The sequence below is a fragment of the Bidens hawaiensis genome, unplaced genomic scaffold (genome assembly GCF_021521415.1).
Source record: "Bidens hawaiensis isolate Kalapana, Puna unplaced genomic scaffold, B.hawaiensis_p1.1 tig00022670_1, whole genome shotgun sequence".
Lineage (NCBI taxonomy): Eukaryota > Viridiplantae > Streptophyta > Magnoliopsida > Asterales > Asteraceae > Bidens > Bidens hawaiensis.
The window spans coordinates 347,170-361,815 of NW_027493535.1; the positions used below are offsets into that span (position 1 = coordinate 347,170).

Here is a 14,646-nt window from a genome sequence, read left to right on the forward strand (position 1 = left end):
TGTTTTCTCGTTTTTGTGCTCAATTGGGAGCACGGATTGAACTATGAACTATGAGCTATGATCTATTTAGGCTTGATCACAATCTGATTGCACCCTTGTTAAACACCAGACATACACATGTTGCGCGCAGATTTATTGTTATCTATGTATTGTATTAAACTTGATTTCTCACCAACACGCAAGTGTTTGACGTTTATTTTAACACATGTTCAGGTTTGCAGTAGCTGTTTTGGAGCTTGTGGACACATAGGAAGTTTTCTTTATTTTGGACCTAGATTAAAATGTATCAAGACAAGTTATTGCTGTTCGAATATTATGATTTATAATATATTGATTATGTTGGTTTATTTATATCTTATGTATACGTTGCGCATGCGTGAATGAATGTATTTATTAAATATTGACACCCAATAGTGTCACGAGTAATGAAACAATATGTGGCGCCCCGATGTATAATCCGCCTTTGGTCGGGGTGTTACAGATTGGTATCAGAGCTCGTTGACTTTAGGATAGGTGGTTAGACGTAACGGCCTAGAATACCTAAGAGTCCCTTCTCGCGCATGAGAGAAATCTCATGTTTGCGCGCTTATTGTTAATTACTCGTTATTTATGAATATGCTCGCGCTTGCGCAGTATATTATTTTATGTTTTATTCCGCGATATTTCGATTTTTGTGAATTTCGATTTTTATTGATTTTACTTACATATTCGTTTGTTGGGATTGAAAATCCGAAAAGTCATGGTGATACATGAGTAGTTGATTTTCAATTTCCATTTACGATTATGTTCTGAGGTTGGAGACTTGAAAAGTCATGGTAATACATGAATTGTCGACCTCCAATACTCATTTTCTTGTATGTTTTATATTGAGGATTGAAAAGTCATGGTGATACATGAATCGTCAATCTCCAATACTCGTTTGCTCGTATATTTTAAATTGGGAATTCGGAAAGTCATGGTGATACATGAATTGTCGATTCTTGATTCGAATTTGTTACCTTTATTAAGTCTGCATTTAGGATCATTTATTTTACTTTAACTGTTGACTGTAACTGACTCCGTGAAACCAAGCTTTTCAAGGTTATACTTTGCGCTAAAACCAAGATATTAACTAAAATTAAAACTTTTATAGAATGCCTCCGCTATCTCGCCGATTTCAGAGAAGAGAAGCCTCGCGCATGCGTAGACAGCAACGTTCCCAGGAAATGGCCGCCGCGATAGCCCAAGCCTTGAGCCAAAACAACACCTCGAGTTATAACATTAAGTCCTTTAACGCGGGTAACCCTCCAAAGTTCACAGGTCTTGAAGGAGCCACCGTGATGCTCCAATGGCTCGAAAAGATTGAAAACACTTTCCTCCATACCCAATGCCCCTCAGACAGACGAACCCTATATGCTTCCAGTGTCCTGGAATCCAGAGCGCTTACATGGTGGAATGGAGTAGCTCATGCGCGTGGCGCAGAGGCTGCTTCTAGCATGACATGGGAGGAATTCAAGGAGATTCTTACGCGAGAATTCTGCCCTCCCAACGAAATTAAGCGCCTGGAGGAGGAATTTTGGAATCTTAAGCAATACAGCGGTGAAGCGCGCGAGTACGCGACGCGCTTCCACGAGCTAAGCTTACTGGTCCCTCACCTTGTTACCCCTTCCCGCCGAGCCATAGAGAAATTCCTTGGGGGTCTCCCCATGGAAATTCAAGATTCTGTATGGGCCAGAAACCCAGTAACCCTCTCTGACGCCATTGAGTTGGCCGCTGTGCTCAGCGACAACCATGTCAGAGCAGGAACCCTGTTCCTGCGGGGAGCTGAGAAAACCAAACCCACCAAGACTGTCCCTGAACCAACAGAAACCAAACCTGAACCCTCAAACCGTAACAACCTCAAGCGCAGGCGCAAGGCCTATGCGCTTACCAACCCGCCCATTGCCCAGCAACCCATTTATCAACCCCCAGTTTATGCGCCTAACCCTCTGACAGCTTACCCAACACCTCCTGTAGTCCATAACTATGCCTTAACCAATCCCGCACTCCCTGCCCCGCCACCTAAGAAACCTTACACAGGAAATCAACCCTTTTGCCCAACCTGTAGACTTCACCACCCAACCCAAACCCCGTGTCGTCAATGTAACCGATGTGGCCGCGTTGGTCACTCTGCTGAGTTCTGTAAAATCCTTCCCGCCAACCCAATTGCGCCAACACCACCAGTCTACCCGCAGAACCCACAATCAATCTACCAAAACCCACGACCCAGATCGTGCTTTAACTGCGGTGATCCCAGTCATTTCCGGAACGCGTGCCCGAGACTACAAGTGCAAATCACACAAGCGAATCCGGTGAACCAGATTTCAAACCAAGTGACGCGTGGACGAGCTTTTAACATAACCGCGCACCAAGCGCAAGCGAATAATGACGTAGTTAATGGTACATTTTTGCTTAACGGATTTTATGCTTCTATACTTTTTGATACTGGCGCCGATCGAAGTTTTATCTCTCGCGCCTTCGAGCAGAAGCTTGCGCGACCGCGCAGCGATTTAAAAGAGGATTTTTCAGTTGAATTGGCTAATGGCGAAACTGTTTTAATTAACTCGGTGATTAAAGATTGCACGCTTAACCTTAACGAAAACGATTTTCTGATCGACCTCATCCCCATGCCTCTTGGAAGCTTTGATGTTATCATTGGTATGGACTGGCTTACGCATAATCGCGCCGAAGTTATTTGCGCCAAGAAGTTGATTCGCATTCCTCGAGAAAATGGTGATCTTCACATCTACGGCGAAAAACCCTCCCGCGGTCTTAAGATTATGTCCTGCGCCGAAGCCCACAGACTCATGCGGAAGAAGTGTGTTGCGTTCTTAGCCCATGTGGTTAAACCTGCTGAAGAGAAGAAGCTTCGCGATATCCCTGTTGTGCGTGATTTCCCTGAAGTTTTTCCTGATGATCTTCCTGGTATCCCTCCCGCTCGTGAAGTCGAGTTCCGTATTGATCTTGTCCCTGGTGCTTCCCCCGTGGCTAAATCTCCTTATCGTCTTGCACCCGCTGAGATGCAAGAATTGGCCAGCCAACTTCAAGAGTTGACTGCTAAAGGATTCATCCGCCCTAGCTCTTCGCCCTGGGGTGCTCCGGTGTTGTTCGTTAAAAAGAAAGATGGATCGTTTCGCATGTGTATTGATTACCGCGAGTTGAACAAACTCACCATTAAAAACCGGTATCCCTTACCGCGTATTGACGACCTCTTTGATCAACTCCAAGGTGCCTCTTGTTTCTCGAAGATTGATCTCCGCTCTGGCTATCACCAGTTGCGCATCCGCGATGAAGATGTTCCGAAGACTGCTTTTCGAACTCGTTATGGCCATTTTGAATTCTTGGTCATGTCCTTCGGTTTAACCAACGCACCCGCCGTTTTCATGGATCTAATGAACCGGGTGTGTAGGCCTTTCTTGGATAAATTCGTGATTGTGTTTATCGATGATGTTCTGGTGTATTCTAAGACCAAGGCCGAGCATGAGCAACATCTCCGATTGGTGTTGCAAAAGCTTAGAGCCGAGCAGCTCTTTGCCAAGCTTTCCAAGTGTGAATTCTGGTCTGATGAAGTACAGTTTCTTGGCCATGTTGTGAACAAGATGGGTATTCATGTCGACCCATCCAAAATTGAAGCAATCAAGAACTGGATTACGCCATCCTCTCCTTCTGAGATCCGTTCCTTTCTGGGCTTAGCTGGTTACTACCGGCGATTCATTTCGAACTTCTCGAAGATCGCTTTGCCTTTAACAGCTCTAACGCACAAAGGTAAACCATATATTTGGGGCTCGAAGCAAGAAGAAGCCTTTCTAACGCTCAAGCGTTTGTTGTGTGAAGCTCCTGTTCTTGCGCTACCTGAGGGTAATGATGATTTTGTCGTGTATTGCGATGCATCCAACCAAGGTCTCGGTTGTGTTCTTATGCAACGAGGCAAGGTTATCGCTTACGCATCAAGGCAACTCAAGGTTCATGAAAAGAATTATACAACTCACGATCTCGAACTTGGTGCAGTTGTATTTGCCTTGAAGATCTGGAGACACTACCTTTATGGTACTAAGTGTATCCTCTACACTGACCATAAAAGCCTTCAGCATATCTTTGATCAAAAGGAACTTAACATGAGGCAACGCCGATGGAACGAACTCATCAGCGATTACGATTGTGAGATCCGGTATCATCCTGGTAAGGCTAATGTGGTAGCCGATGCGCTCAGCCGAAAACCCTGCCAGCTTAACTGTATTTTGCCGCGCACGCAGCTTCACTTCGCGCCGATTCAAAGCAACCTTGAATCGCGTATTCGTGACGCGCAGCGCGCATCCATCAGTAATGGTAACCTTCGCGCCGAGTTAGCGTGTGGCGCGGAAGCGCATTTTGTCCCTAATCTGAGTGGAATTCTCTGCTATCTCAATCGCATCTGGATTCCCTTTGATGAGAATCTTCGCGCTGATATCCTGAGTGAAGCGCATAAATCTCGGTATTCTATTCATCCCGGCGCTGATAAGATGTACAAGGATTTGCGCATTACTTATTGGTGGCCCGGTATGAAAAAGGATATTGCTGTGTTCGTAGCTAGATGCCTGACTTGTTCTAAAGTAAAAGCTGAACACCAACGCCCATCTGGTTTGCTCGAACAACCAGAAATTCCTACGTGGAAATGGGAATGTGTAGCGATGGACTTTATTACCAAGTTACCTTTGACAGCAAGCAAACATGATAGCATTTGGGTAATAGTGGATCGTTTGACTAAGTCTGCTCACTTTCTGCCCATTCGTGAAAACTACCGTGTTGAGCAACTCGCGCAGCTTTATGTCAAGGATATTGTCTGCCGCCATGGTACTCCTTTGAGCATCATATCCGATCGCGATGGCCGTTTTATATCTCGCTTTTGGAAATCTCTCCAATCTGCGCTAGGAACTCGCTTGGACATGAGTACGGCATATCATCCTCAGACTGACGGACAGTCTGAGCGAACTATTCAAACTCTTGAGGATATGCTCCGATCTTGTGTTCTTGATTTTGGAGGTAATTGGGATTCGCACCTGCCTTTGATCGAGTTCTCTTATAATAACAGCTATCATTCCAGTATTGGTATGGCCCCATTTGAAGCACTTTACGGTCGTAAGTGCCGCTCCCCGATTTGTTGGAGCGAAGTGGGTGAAACTCAAATCACAGGACCCGAACTTGTTCAAGAGACAACCGATAAAATCGCCAAGATCCGTGATCATCTGCTGACTGCCAGGAGCCGACAGAAGAGTTACGCAGATCGTAGGCGAAAGCCTCTCGAATTTCAAGTTGGTGATCTTGTTCTCCTCAAAGTGTCGCCTTGGAAAGGTGTTGTCCGCTTTGGGAAGAAAGGTAAGCTTGCTCCTCGATATGTTGGTCCATTCAAGATTCTCGCGCGTGTGGGAAAAGTTGCCTACAGACTTGACCTGCCGCCCGCGCTCAGTAATGTGCATCCAACGTTCCATGTATCCAATCTCAAGAAGTGTTTAGCTGACGAGAACCTTCACATTCCACTTGATGAAGTTCAAGTTGATGAAACTATGCATTTCGTTGAGAAGCCTGTTGAGATTATGGATCGCGAGGTTAAGCAAACCAAGCGCAGTCGTATCCCTATCGTGAAAGTTCGCTGGGAGTCCAAGCGCGGAGCCGAGTTTACATGGGAAAGGGAAGATCAAATGAAGATCAAGTACCCGCACCTGTTCTCTGCGCAACCTACTTCGAGATAAATTTCGGGACGAAATTTCTTAAAGTAGGGGAGACTGTGACATCTGACCCGATCCGACCCGACCCAGGTACCCGTTTCTCTGACCCGATCTCTTTCTTTTATGATTTAATATTTATTTATACTTATATTTTACTTTCAATAATAATAATATACTTTTCCCTCCCGCCTCTTTCTCTCTCTTTCTTTCCGCCGTTCCGTCCCTCTCCTCTCTTTCCGCCTTCTTTTCCCTCTTGTCGCCGTCCCGCCCTTAAGCCTTGAACCCTTAACTCTTTGCTTGTCCTTTGGTTCTTCCCGCCTAAGGATGTCTGCAGCTCCACGCGCCAGACTTCTTACATGGAAGCCTGCGTGAAGACATCTTGTTCCTGCGATGCGTGAAGAGAACTCTTCTCGCAGCGCGCTAAGAATGCATGTTCTTCCCGCAATGCGCTAAGAATGAATGTTCTTCCCGCAATGCGCTTAGAATTCTAGTTCTTCACGCAGCACGCTAAGGATTTGTGATTCTTCCCGCAGTGCGCTAAGGATTGTTGTGCCAGCCTTCGCGCTCGCGCACTCAGCCTTCCCGCGCTTAACCCTTGTATCTTCTGTTTATTCTAGCCGTTTGCTTTTGTCATGTCTTTTCTTCTGAGCTGTTGACCTAACCTATCTAATGTCTGAATAGTTACTTTCGGCGCAGCATGCGTACCAACCCCATTGGTTGGTAGAAAAAGTGACTGACATTATCTTTTGAGATCTGCTTTTCCATGCTTTAACCAGTAACTTTATCTGTCCTCTCCCATGCCTTTTTACTGTTCCCTGTCAGCCTTTTTCTCTTTTTCCTTGCTGCCATATCTTTTGATATCTTTTGCTTTTGGAATCTTTTGCTTTTTGAGATCTTTTCCCCTTTTTCTAGGGATTGTGTTCCCTAGGGTTTCCCTATAAATAATAATGTTAATTTCCTAACACTACACACACAAAGCACTTAATCTCTCTTATTCTCTCTTGCTCCTTGCTCTCTCTGCCGTCCTCCTCTCTGCCTCCGTCTTCCTCCCTGTTCTGCCCTGCTTTTCCGGTAATATATATATATATATAATAATTTACTTATGCTAACTTATAATCAAGACTTAACCCAATCATTAAAACAATAATCTTGTTTATAGGTTAACTTGTGCTTGTTTAAAGTTGGTTCTTGCTTTATCTATCATCGCATCTTTATCAAGTGAGTAATCTCGTACCTAATCCCTTTTTGCTTTTAATGTTTTGGGATGTTCATGTGTTCATACAAACTTAGAGTCTTAAACTTGTTTATGAACTTTAGTCGCGCAGTATCCCATGTGTTGAGGACGTTTACTTGGCTGTTTATTTGTATGTGTGTATCATTAACCGCTTTGTTCGGCCTATTCCGCAGTTTTCATGGATCCATTAGATGAACACGGGAGACCTATCGTTTACGGTTTTCTTTGTTTACACTTGCACAGATGTTTTCTCGTTTTTGTGCTCAATTGGGAGCACGGATTGAACTATGAACTATGAGCTATGATCTATTTAGGCTTGATCACAATCTGATTGCACCCTTGTTAAACACCAGACATACACATGTTGCGCGCAGATTTATTGTTATCTATGTATTGTATTAAACTTGATTTCTCACCAACACGCAAGTGTTTGACGTTTATTTTAACACATGTTCAGGTTTGCAGTAGCTGTTTTGGAGCTTGTGGACACATAGGAAGTTTTCTATATTTTGGACCTAGATTAAAATGTATCAAGACAAGTTATTGCTGTTCGAATATTATGATTTATAATATATTGATTATGTTGGTTTATTTATATCTTATGTATACGTTGCGCATGCGTGAATGAATGTATTTATTAAATATTGACACCCAATAGTGTCACGAGTAATGAAACAATATGTGGCGCCCCGATGTATAATCCGCCTTTGGTCGGGGTGTTACAACTATGGGGACCATCGTTTAGCGCGATGGTATCCTCTCCTGGTCCATCGCGCTACGCAATGGACCAAAGTTAACGCAGTCAATAATGAAGGGCATCGCGTAGCGTCGCGCTACGCGATGGGTGGCTTCAGTCAGCAAGTCCATAAAACTATCTCGATTCGCGTGCTGGACATTCCGGGTCTTCATTCCATGCTCATACAGGTCCAAATTAAGCGCGTTAAGTACCTGTGACCTGAAACACAATAAACATGTATGAAGTACCAAAGTTCCTAAACTAAACGAGTAAAACGACTAAGTTAACATACTAATATATGCACAAATAAACCGAACATCAAAGGGTCGCATATTTTTACTCAGCTTTATACCACTTAAATGAATGGACCGCCACTATAAATTAGGCCTTACAATATCAAACCACTATAAGTTTTTGTCATTTGAAAAATAAAAACTTAACTCTTCATAAATTCTTTCAAAGATTTTGCAAGGAAAAACAATACATAAACCAATCTTGTTATACGATGGTAACCCAACCCTTAAAATATTTTAGCATATAAACCGAAAAAAAAAACATTTACATATTAACCTATATATAAAGCAAACGTATTGCTACAGTAAATGTTTGGTATATACGTTTTCTACCCATATGAATATACATGTTGACATTTTTAGTCCCTACAACTTGCTATTCATTAGTGTATGCCAACTTCTATGATGTATATCATGTAGGTAAAGTACTTCAGTTAGGTTTCTGCCACGTATTATCTCCCTGTGTTTTCCTATAATTTCTTAGCAATACGCTTGCTTACTATGTTTTGATTTCGCTGACTATCCGGACAACAAACTACAGAAAAAGGTTCTAACACTTCACTATACTTTGTGATTATATTGAATTTGATTCATAAAGATTTGCTTTATAGGGTTTTTGATGTGTCGTGTTTGATTTTGCCTTAATGTCTTTGTTGATCGATGCTCTACAACTGGGGATACCTTATAATGTAGCGCATGCCTACACTATAGTGTATGGTTGTAGGTTTCTGAACACATCTTTGCTTATATTTGTGATGCCCTAATTTGTGTTTGTTGTTACTTCAATGTAAATTGGGTGTTCTATGGAAGATTGATATTATAATCCAGATTTAAACTATACTTGTTTATGAAGTCATGATGACTTTTGTGTTTCTTTTCTTTTTATTGGTTGCTTTAAGTCGAGCACGTTAGCATGCCCCGCCTTACAATTTTGCTAAACAACTTCGCCTCGAGTATATATTTTAATAACTATTTTTATAAATAAAAGTTGTTAAGATGTTGAGTAGGTTCTACAATACTTGTTGTTATTTTTTTTTTGAACGACCAAGAAACATAGAATGCCTAGATACTCCATATGGAGTGACCCAATGGCAAAAGGCCACCGCCATTTGGACCAACTGGTGGTAAAACCCGGATGCTCTCAGTATCGAACTGAAAATGACAAAGATCTCAGTCTTCTTTCATAGAGCCACCCATATCCCCCTAAAGTGTTGTAAGTGAGAATTAAACTTGAGTCTTAATTGAAAAACTCAAGTTCTCTCCCACTACACCACATTGGATGGATCACCATACTTGCTGTTAAATGGGTTTTGCCTTCTCATTTCTTTTAATTTTTTTTCTTACTATTTTTAAATAAAATGTTTAATGTAATAAACCTAATTATTTATTGCTTCTAGTGATTATTATGGTAATAAAATAAAATGGTAGCACTCCTTCTTTGACCATAATAATAATAATAACAATATAATCAAACATATAAAAACCTCCATTCACGGCGGCCCCTTGCGTCAACGTTCTCTGGATCCATTCCATACTGTTCGTCAATCAGGTAGTCTATAGTCTTACCGATTCACAAACATTAGGTTAAATTTTCAATTGCTTTCAATTTCACGTCACCGCGTTATCTGTATTTACCTTTAGATTTGAATCTTCCGGTGTATCGTTTATTTTGTTGAATTTACGATATTCAGTATTAATTTGATATAATTTTGATTTACAGTATATACAGCGATGTTTGGTGTTTTCCGGCGAAAAGTCGTTGGCAGAACCTCTTCTGCTTCGGTAAGCCTTCTCGTTTCGACCTCTTTTTCTAAGGCTCGAGCTCGGTTATAATTAGTGACTTTATTTTTTTTAAAGCTCGGTCTCGGCTCATTTTCTCATTTATTATTTTAATTAATTAATTAATTAATATACGTTTTTAATTATTTTTGTATATTTTGAGATAAAACTTAGACGAACCTAAGCTCGGCTCAAGCTCGTGGTAGTACCTTAAACAAGCCAAAGCTCGGCTGTGCAGTGTGAAATTAATACATTGACCGGTAGAAGTCGCAAAGTAAAACTTAAAAATGCACGAGGTTCCTTAAAGCTCGACGAGCCTAAACGAGATTCCCGTACAAGGCTCAAGCTCGGGCATGATAACCAAACGAGCTTTATTGAGGCTCTGCTTGTTTTGAGCTTTTACTCGATCCTTGCTCGAGTAGCTCGCCAATGGCTCGGCTCGTTTGCATCTTTAAGTAAAAGGATTGACAGTTGATATTGTTTTACTTTGTTTTGGACAGATTGTAGGGAAATCATGGCGAGCATCTCGTCCTGTAGCATCTACAACCACTACTTGTTTTGCATCAGAAGGAGAGGTGCTGATTTATTGTCTTATTTTCTGAAGTTACATGCTGGTTTGATAATGTTTTGGAGCATATAATCCAAAGATTTTGTTATGGATTTGTTTACTCATTAAAACCTACATGTGATCACAATTGACTCAAGATTTTATTTATAGATATGTTAAAAACCTTATGCATGTGTATAGGTATTACCTCTTCCGGGAATCAGTAGCAGTGTTCGGAGTATATGCTATTTTACCCAACCTGGTAAGTTTCTGACTAGCGTTTAGTTTGTTTGTATTTGGAAGAACTGATTTATATTGTATTTATTTAGTTATTTGAGGTTTAATTGTTTCTGTTACTTTGGCTGTCACAGGATCAGCGGTTAATCTAAGGCCAGTAAGGTCAGTGCATAATTCCATCTTTTTTTTTTGGTTCATTTAAGTTTTAAGAATATACATATTGTAAAGAAAATTTAGAACCATGAGCTACGAAATACACGCTTTCATGACTTTGAACTTACAATCTTAGTATTTGTTTATATTCTGTTCTTGGCAGGGAATCTATGATTGGTGTCAGCGTGCAAATGCAGAGCAGAATGTTCTCCTCTGACAGTGGTATGATATTCGTATATTACGTTTGCTGAAATGTCATTTGTTAGTAAGCCAATGCATATGCATGCAAATAGTATGTTTAAGTGTTTCTAAGTGCCATTTCCCTCTCTATTCTATGTTGGTTTTAAATCCTTACTGTTTTCAACTTGCGAATCATGCTAATCTTCTAGGTGATCTGGTTGATGCGGTTGTTCCTTTTATGGGTGAATCTATAAGTGATGGTACACTGGCCACTTTCCTAAAAAGTATGTTTTTCCATTCTCTTAAAACGTGTGTGTTTGATTAAAGCTGTTGTTGATTATTGTTTAATTCTGTTTCTGTTTAATCTTTTTCGATCAGAACCTGGCGACAGGGTAGAAATTGATGAACCAATTGCACAAGTCGAAACAGACAAGGTAATTCTTTTACTTAGCCTTGTTTTCTGAGTTTGTGCGATTTTGACTCAGCTAGCAATTTTAAACACTGAGTTATTTATGTCACAGGTGACTATTGATGTTGCTAGTCCCGAAGCGGGTATAATTCAAGAGGTACAATATTCTCACATCACTATGGCTAAAGTTGTTCAAATGGAGACTAAAGTTGAATTTTGATATTGTTAGTTTGTAGCAAAAGAAGGAGATACTGTTGAACCAGGTACAAAAGTTGCCATCATCTCAAAGTCTGCAGAAGGTGCTGCTGCTCCATCCAAGTCAGCATCTAAAGAGGTGGCGCCTCAGCCACCTGCTCCTGCTGAGAAGGTAGAGCCAAAAGCTGAAACTGCCCATGTCACTGAGAAGCCTAAACCAGCTTCTCCACCACCACCTCCTAAAACCTCTGCTGCAGAACCTCAGCTTCCTCCTAAAGACAGAGAAAGACGTGTGAGTATCATATTTTTATGTTAATGCTACAGTTGCATTAATATCAATTTTGAAGTATAAATATCTATTGTCTATGGTAAATGTGATTAGAATCTCTGTCATCAAAGTAGGCTTTGTGTATGCTGAGTTACTGAGTCTATGTAATCGTAATGGTTGTTATACAGGTTCCTATGACTCGTTTAAGAAAGCGAGTTGCTACACGTCTGAAAGATTCTCAGAACACATTTGCTTTGTTGACCACATTTAATGAAGTTGACATGTAAGTTCAACATGTAATAATTAGATGCTGCTTTGTTGACAACTGTTGATGAGTTATGCTATGTTAATAAATTTCTTTCCGTTCATTTATTATATGCTTGTTTTTTTTCAGGACAAATTTGATGAAACTCCGTTCCGAGTACAAGGATGCCTTCTTGGAGAAGCATGGAGTTAAGTTAGGACTGATGTCTGGTTTTGTTAAGGTATGTGTGTTTTTATGATTTGAGGATGGAAAGATATCAGCCTACCTTTTTTTGAGTGCTTTTTTAGAATCTGTAAGTCATTAAAGCTGTTGCAAATTTTAGGCTGCTGTCAGTGGACTACAAAATCAGCCAATCATTAATGCTGTAATTGATGGAGATGATATCATATACAGAGATTATATTGATATCAGCATAGCTGTCGGCACTCCAAAGGTAAGCTTTAAATAATTGTTTCGTGTTTAATTCCTACATAACAAGATACAGAAAACTTGTGCCATTTGGTGGTGATTACTCTCTTTAGTTGGAAAAATGCAACAATTTATACTATGCGTTTTCACAAACAAATGCGACCTTTGTTGAGGTGCAAGTTTGCCCCTATTGCTCAGAAATGAATACTTTGGGTTATTGATCTCAAGCTGGCAAACTAGAAAACGCAGTTAAATATGAAACAGGTTGTTTGGGTGAGAAGTGACCCCAAGCGTCTTTATATGCGTACAATATCTGATATCGCTTTATTTAAAACATTACATTAAGACCATATTAATAAGTTACATTAGTTAATTAATTTTAGTTAGATGAACCAATAAATGTTGGCGGGTCAATTACTCAATTCAACCCAATCTGTTTGACATGTGTCAACGAGTAATGTGTATCCAACTTGCTCTCTTGCCAGTCGCCACCTATTGTTTTTTTTTGTAAAGATTCAAATCTATTCATTCTCATTGGCAATTATTGTAAAATGTCGGTGTCATTGATTGTGGTTCACAAGGTTTCTTACTATTGAGTATTCAAGTATTTGTTTATTAGTAAAGGTGGGAAATATATCCACAAACTTATATATGGGTGGGTCCGGGCAATGTTCTATCAAATTGGTTAAAGAAGCTTAAGGATTAAACTAGAAAGGAAACAGGTTGAAAGCCATCCAAATCGTATTAAATGCATAAAACCTTCTAAATCGCTTTATTAACTTAAGAAAGGTATATAGAAGTTATGCAGTCAAGTATGTGTTGCTTGTTGTATTGCTGTTCTTGGAACGGTAACATGTCGTTTTGTTTTCCCGTGTTTTAGGGGCTTGTTGTGCCAGTTATCCGCAATGCTGAAAAGATGAACTTCGCTGAGATAGAGAAAGAGATAAATATGCTTGCTAAGAAGGCAAATAATGGGACCATTTCCATTGATGAGATGGCAGGTGGCTCATTCACAATCTCTAATGGCGGTGTTTATGGAAGCCTTTTAAGCACTCCCATCATCAATCCTCCTCAGGTATGCAGTTACAATTATTATTTCAGAAAACCTCCTTATGGTTTTCATTTATAGTATTATATCATATGTAACAAGTTTGTCTCTGTATTGTACAACAGTCTGCAATTTTGGGTATGCATTCAATTGTGAACCGGCCAATGGTGGTTGGTGGCAACATAGTCCCGCGTCCTATGATGTACATCGCCCTAACCTATGACCATAGGCTAATTGACGGAAGAGAGGCCGTGTTTTTCTTGCGTCGAATTAAGGATGTGGTCGAGGATCCAAGAAGGTTGCTTCTTGACATCTAAATTGATTCTGGTATAATCATTTTTCATGACAGATTTTGTGGGCTTTTGCTGTTTTGTGACAGCCAGCCATGAGTATATTTTGTTACAAGTTATACTTGTTTGGATTTTTCACGACCAAACCATGCTTACTTTGGTGCCTCATTGGTTTGAGCTTTTTGTCATACTCATAAAATTTATTATTCCATGACTTTATGAACATTATTTTTGGTGTTGTGTTTTGTTTGAATTATTGGGATTTTTTTAAAATACTTTTCTAAAGTTTTAAACTTTAGTTTAAGGAGATGGGTAGTGGGGGATATTTGTTTACAGATTTATTTCAAAATTGTAAAATCTAGTTTCATTAGATTGTATAACTCTTCACTATTAAAAGGAGCCATGTGTATGAATCTTTTTTCTCATAGAAGTCTCTTGTCCTTTAATAACACGCATAAATTTATAAGAGTTTCACTTTGTTTCCGAGTGTCTTAATCTGTCATGTGGTCGAGTTCTTTATTTTAATTCTTTATTTGTGTATATACACATGCTGATAGACCTGCGAAGACTTGACAATGACTAAGTTCTTGTGTGTGTATGATGAAAACACTAAATGTAACGAAGGTTATCGATCAATGATATGCATTTATCTAACCTCACTAGCTTCATAACAATCTAGTTGGCTCTAGTACATCAAAAAATGTTCATCTTTATATATATATACGGCTGTTCAAACCTGAAAAGGGACTTTTTAATTTAAATTATATTGCTTTTCTACAAAAATATATCATTGGCATTGTGATTGTCTTCTATTTAATTAGCAATTTAGCATGACCTTTTCTATGTAATAAATAATTAATAACTTAAAAGATAGAAGTTCTAGT

The 14,646-nt window shown here is 40.0% G+C and overlaps 1 protein-coding gene across 1 annotated transcript; it reads left to right on the forward strand.

The window, feature by feature from the left end:
- The first annotated feature begins 9,701 nt into the window (after positions 1-9,701).
- Positions 9,702-13,995, forward strand: LOC143565980 (dihydrolipoyllysine-residue succinyltransferase component of 2-oxoglutarate dehydrogenase complex 1, mitochondrial-like). The gene is made up of 14 exons (XM_077052790.1): positions 9,702-9,765; positions 10,263-10,337; positions 10,511-10,571; positions 10,681-10,708; positions 10,863-10,921; positions 11,089-11,163; positions 11,258-11,313; positions 11,401-11,445; positions 11,518-11,775; positions 11,940-12,034; positions 12,146-12,236; positions 12,339-12,449; positions 13,305-13,499; positions 13,598-13,995. Exons 1-14 carry the CDS (start codon positions 9,715-9,717, stop codon positions 13,787-13,789), a joined length of 1,392 nt encoding a protein of 463 aa, XP_076908905.1. The 5' UTR covers positions 9,702-9,714; the 3' UTR covers positions 13,790-13,995.
- Positions 13,996-14,646: the final 651 nt, after the last annotated feature.

Excerpts from the sequence above, each read along its gene's own strand:
- LOC143565980 (XM_077052790.1), top strand. The coding sequence starts at position 9,715 with ATGTTTGGTGTTTTCCGGCGAAAAGTCGTTGGCAGAACCTCTTCTGCT. Across the intron at positions 10,338-10,510 it reads GTTTTGCATCAGAAGGAGAG|GTATTACCTCTTCCGGGAAT; the intron begins GTGCTGATTTAT and ends GCATGTGTATAG. Across the intron at positions 13,500-13,597 it reads CCATCATCAATCCTCCTCAG|TCTGCAATTTTGGGTATGCA; the intron begins GTATGCAGTTAC and ends ATTGTACAACAG.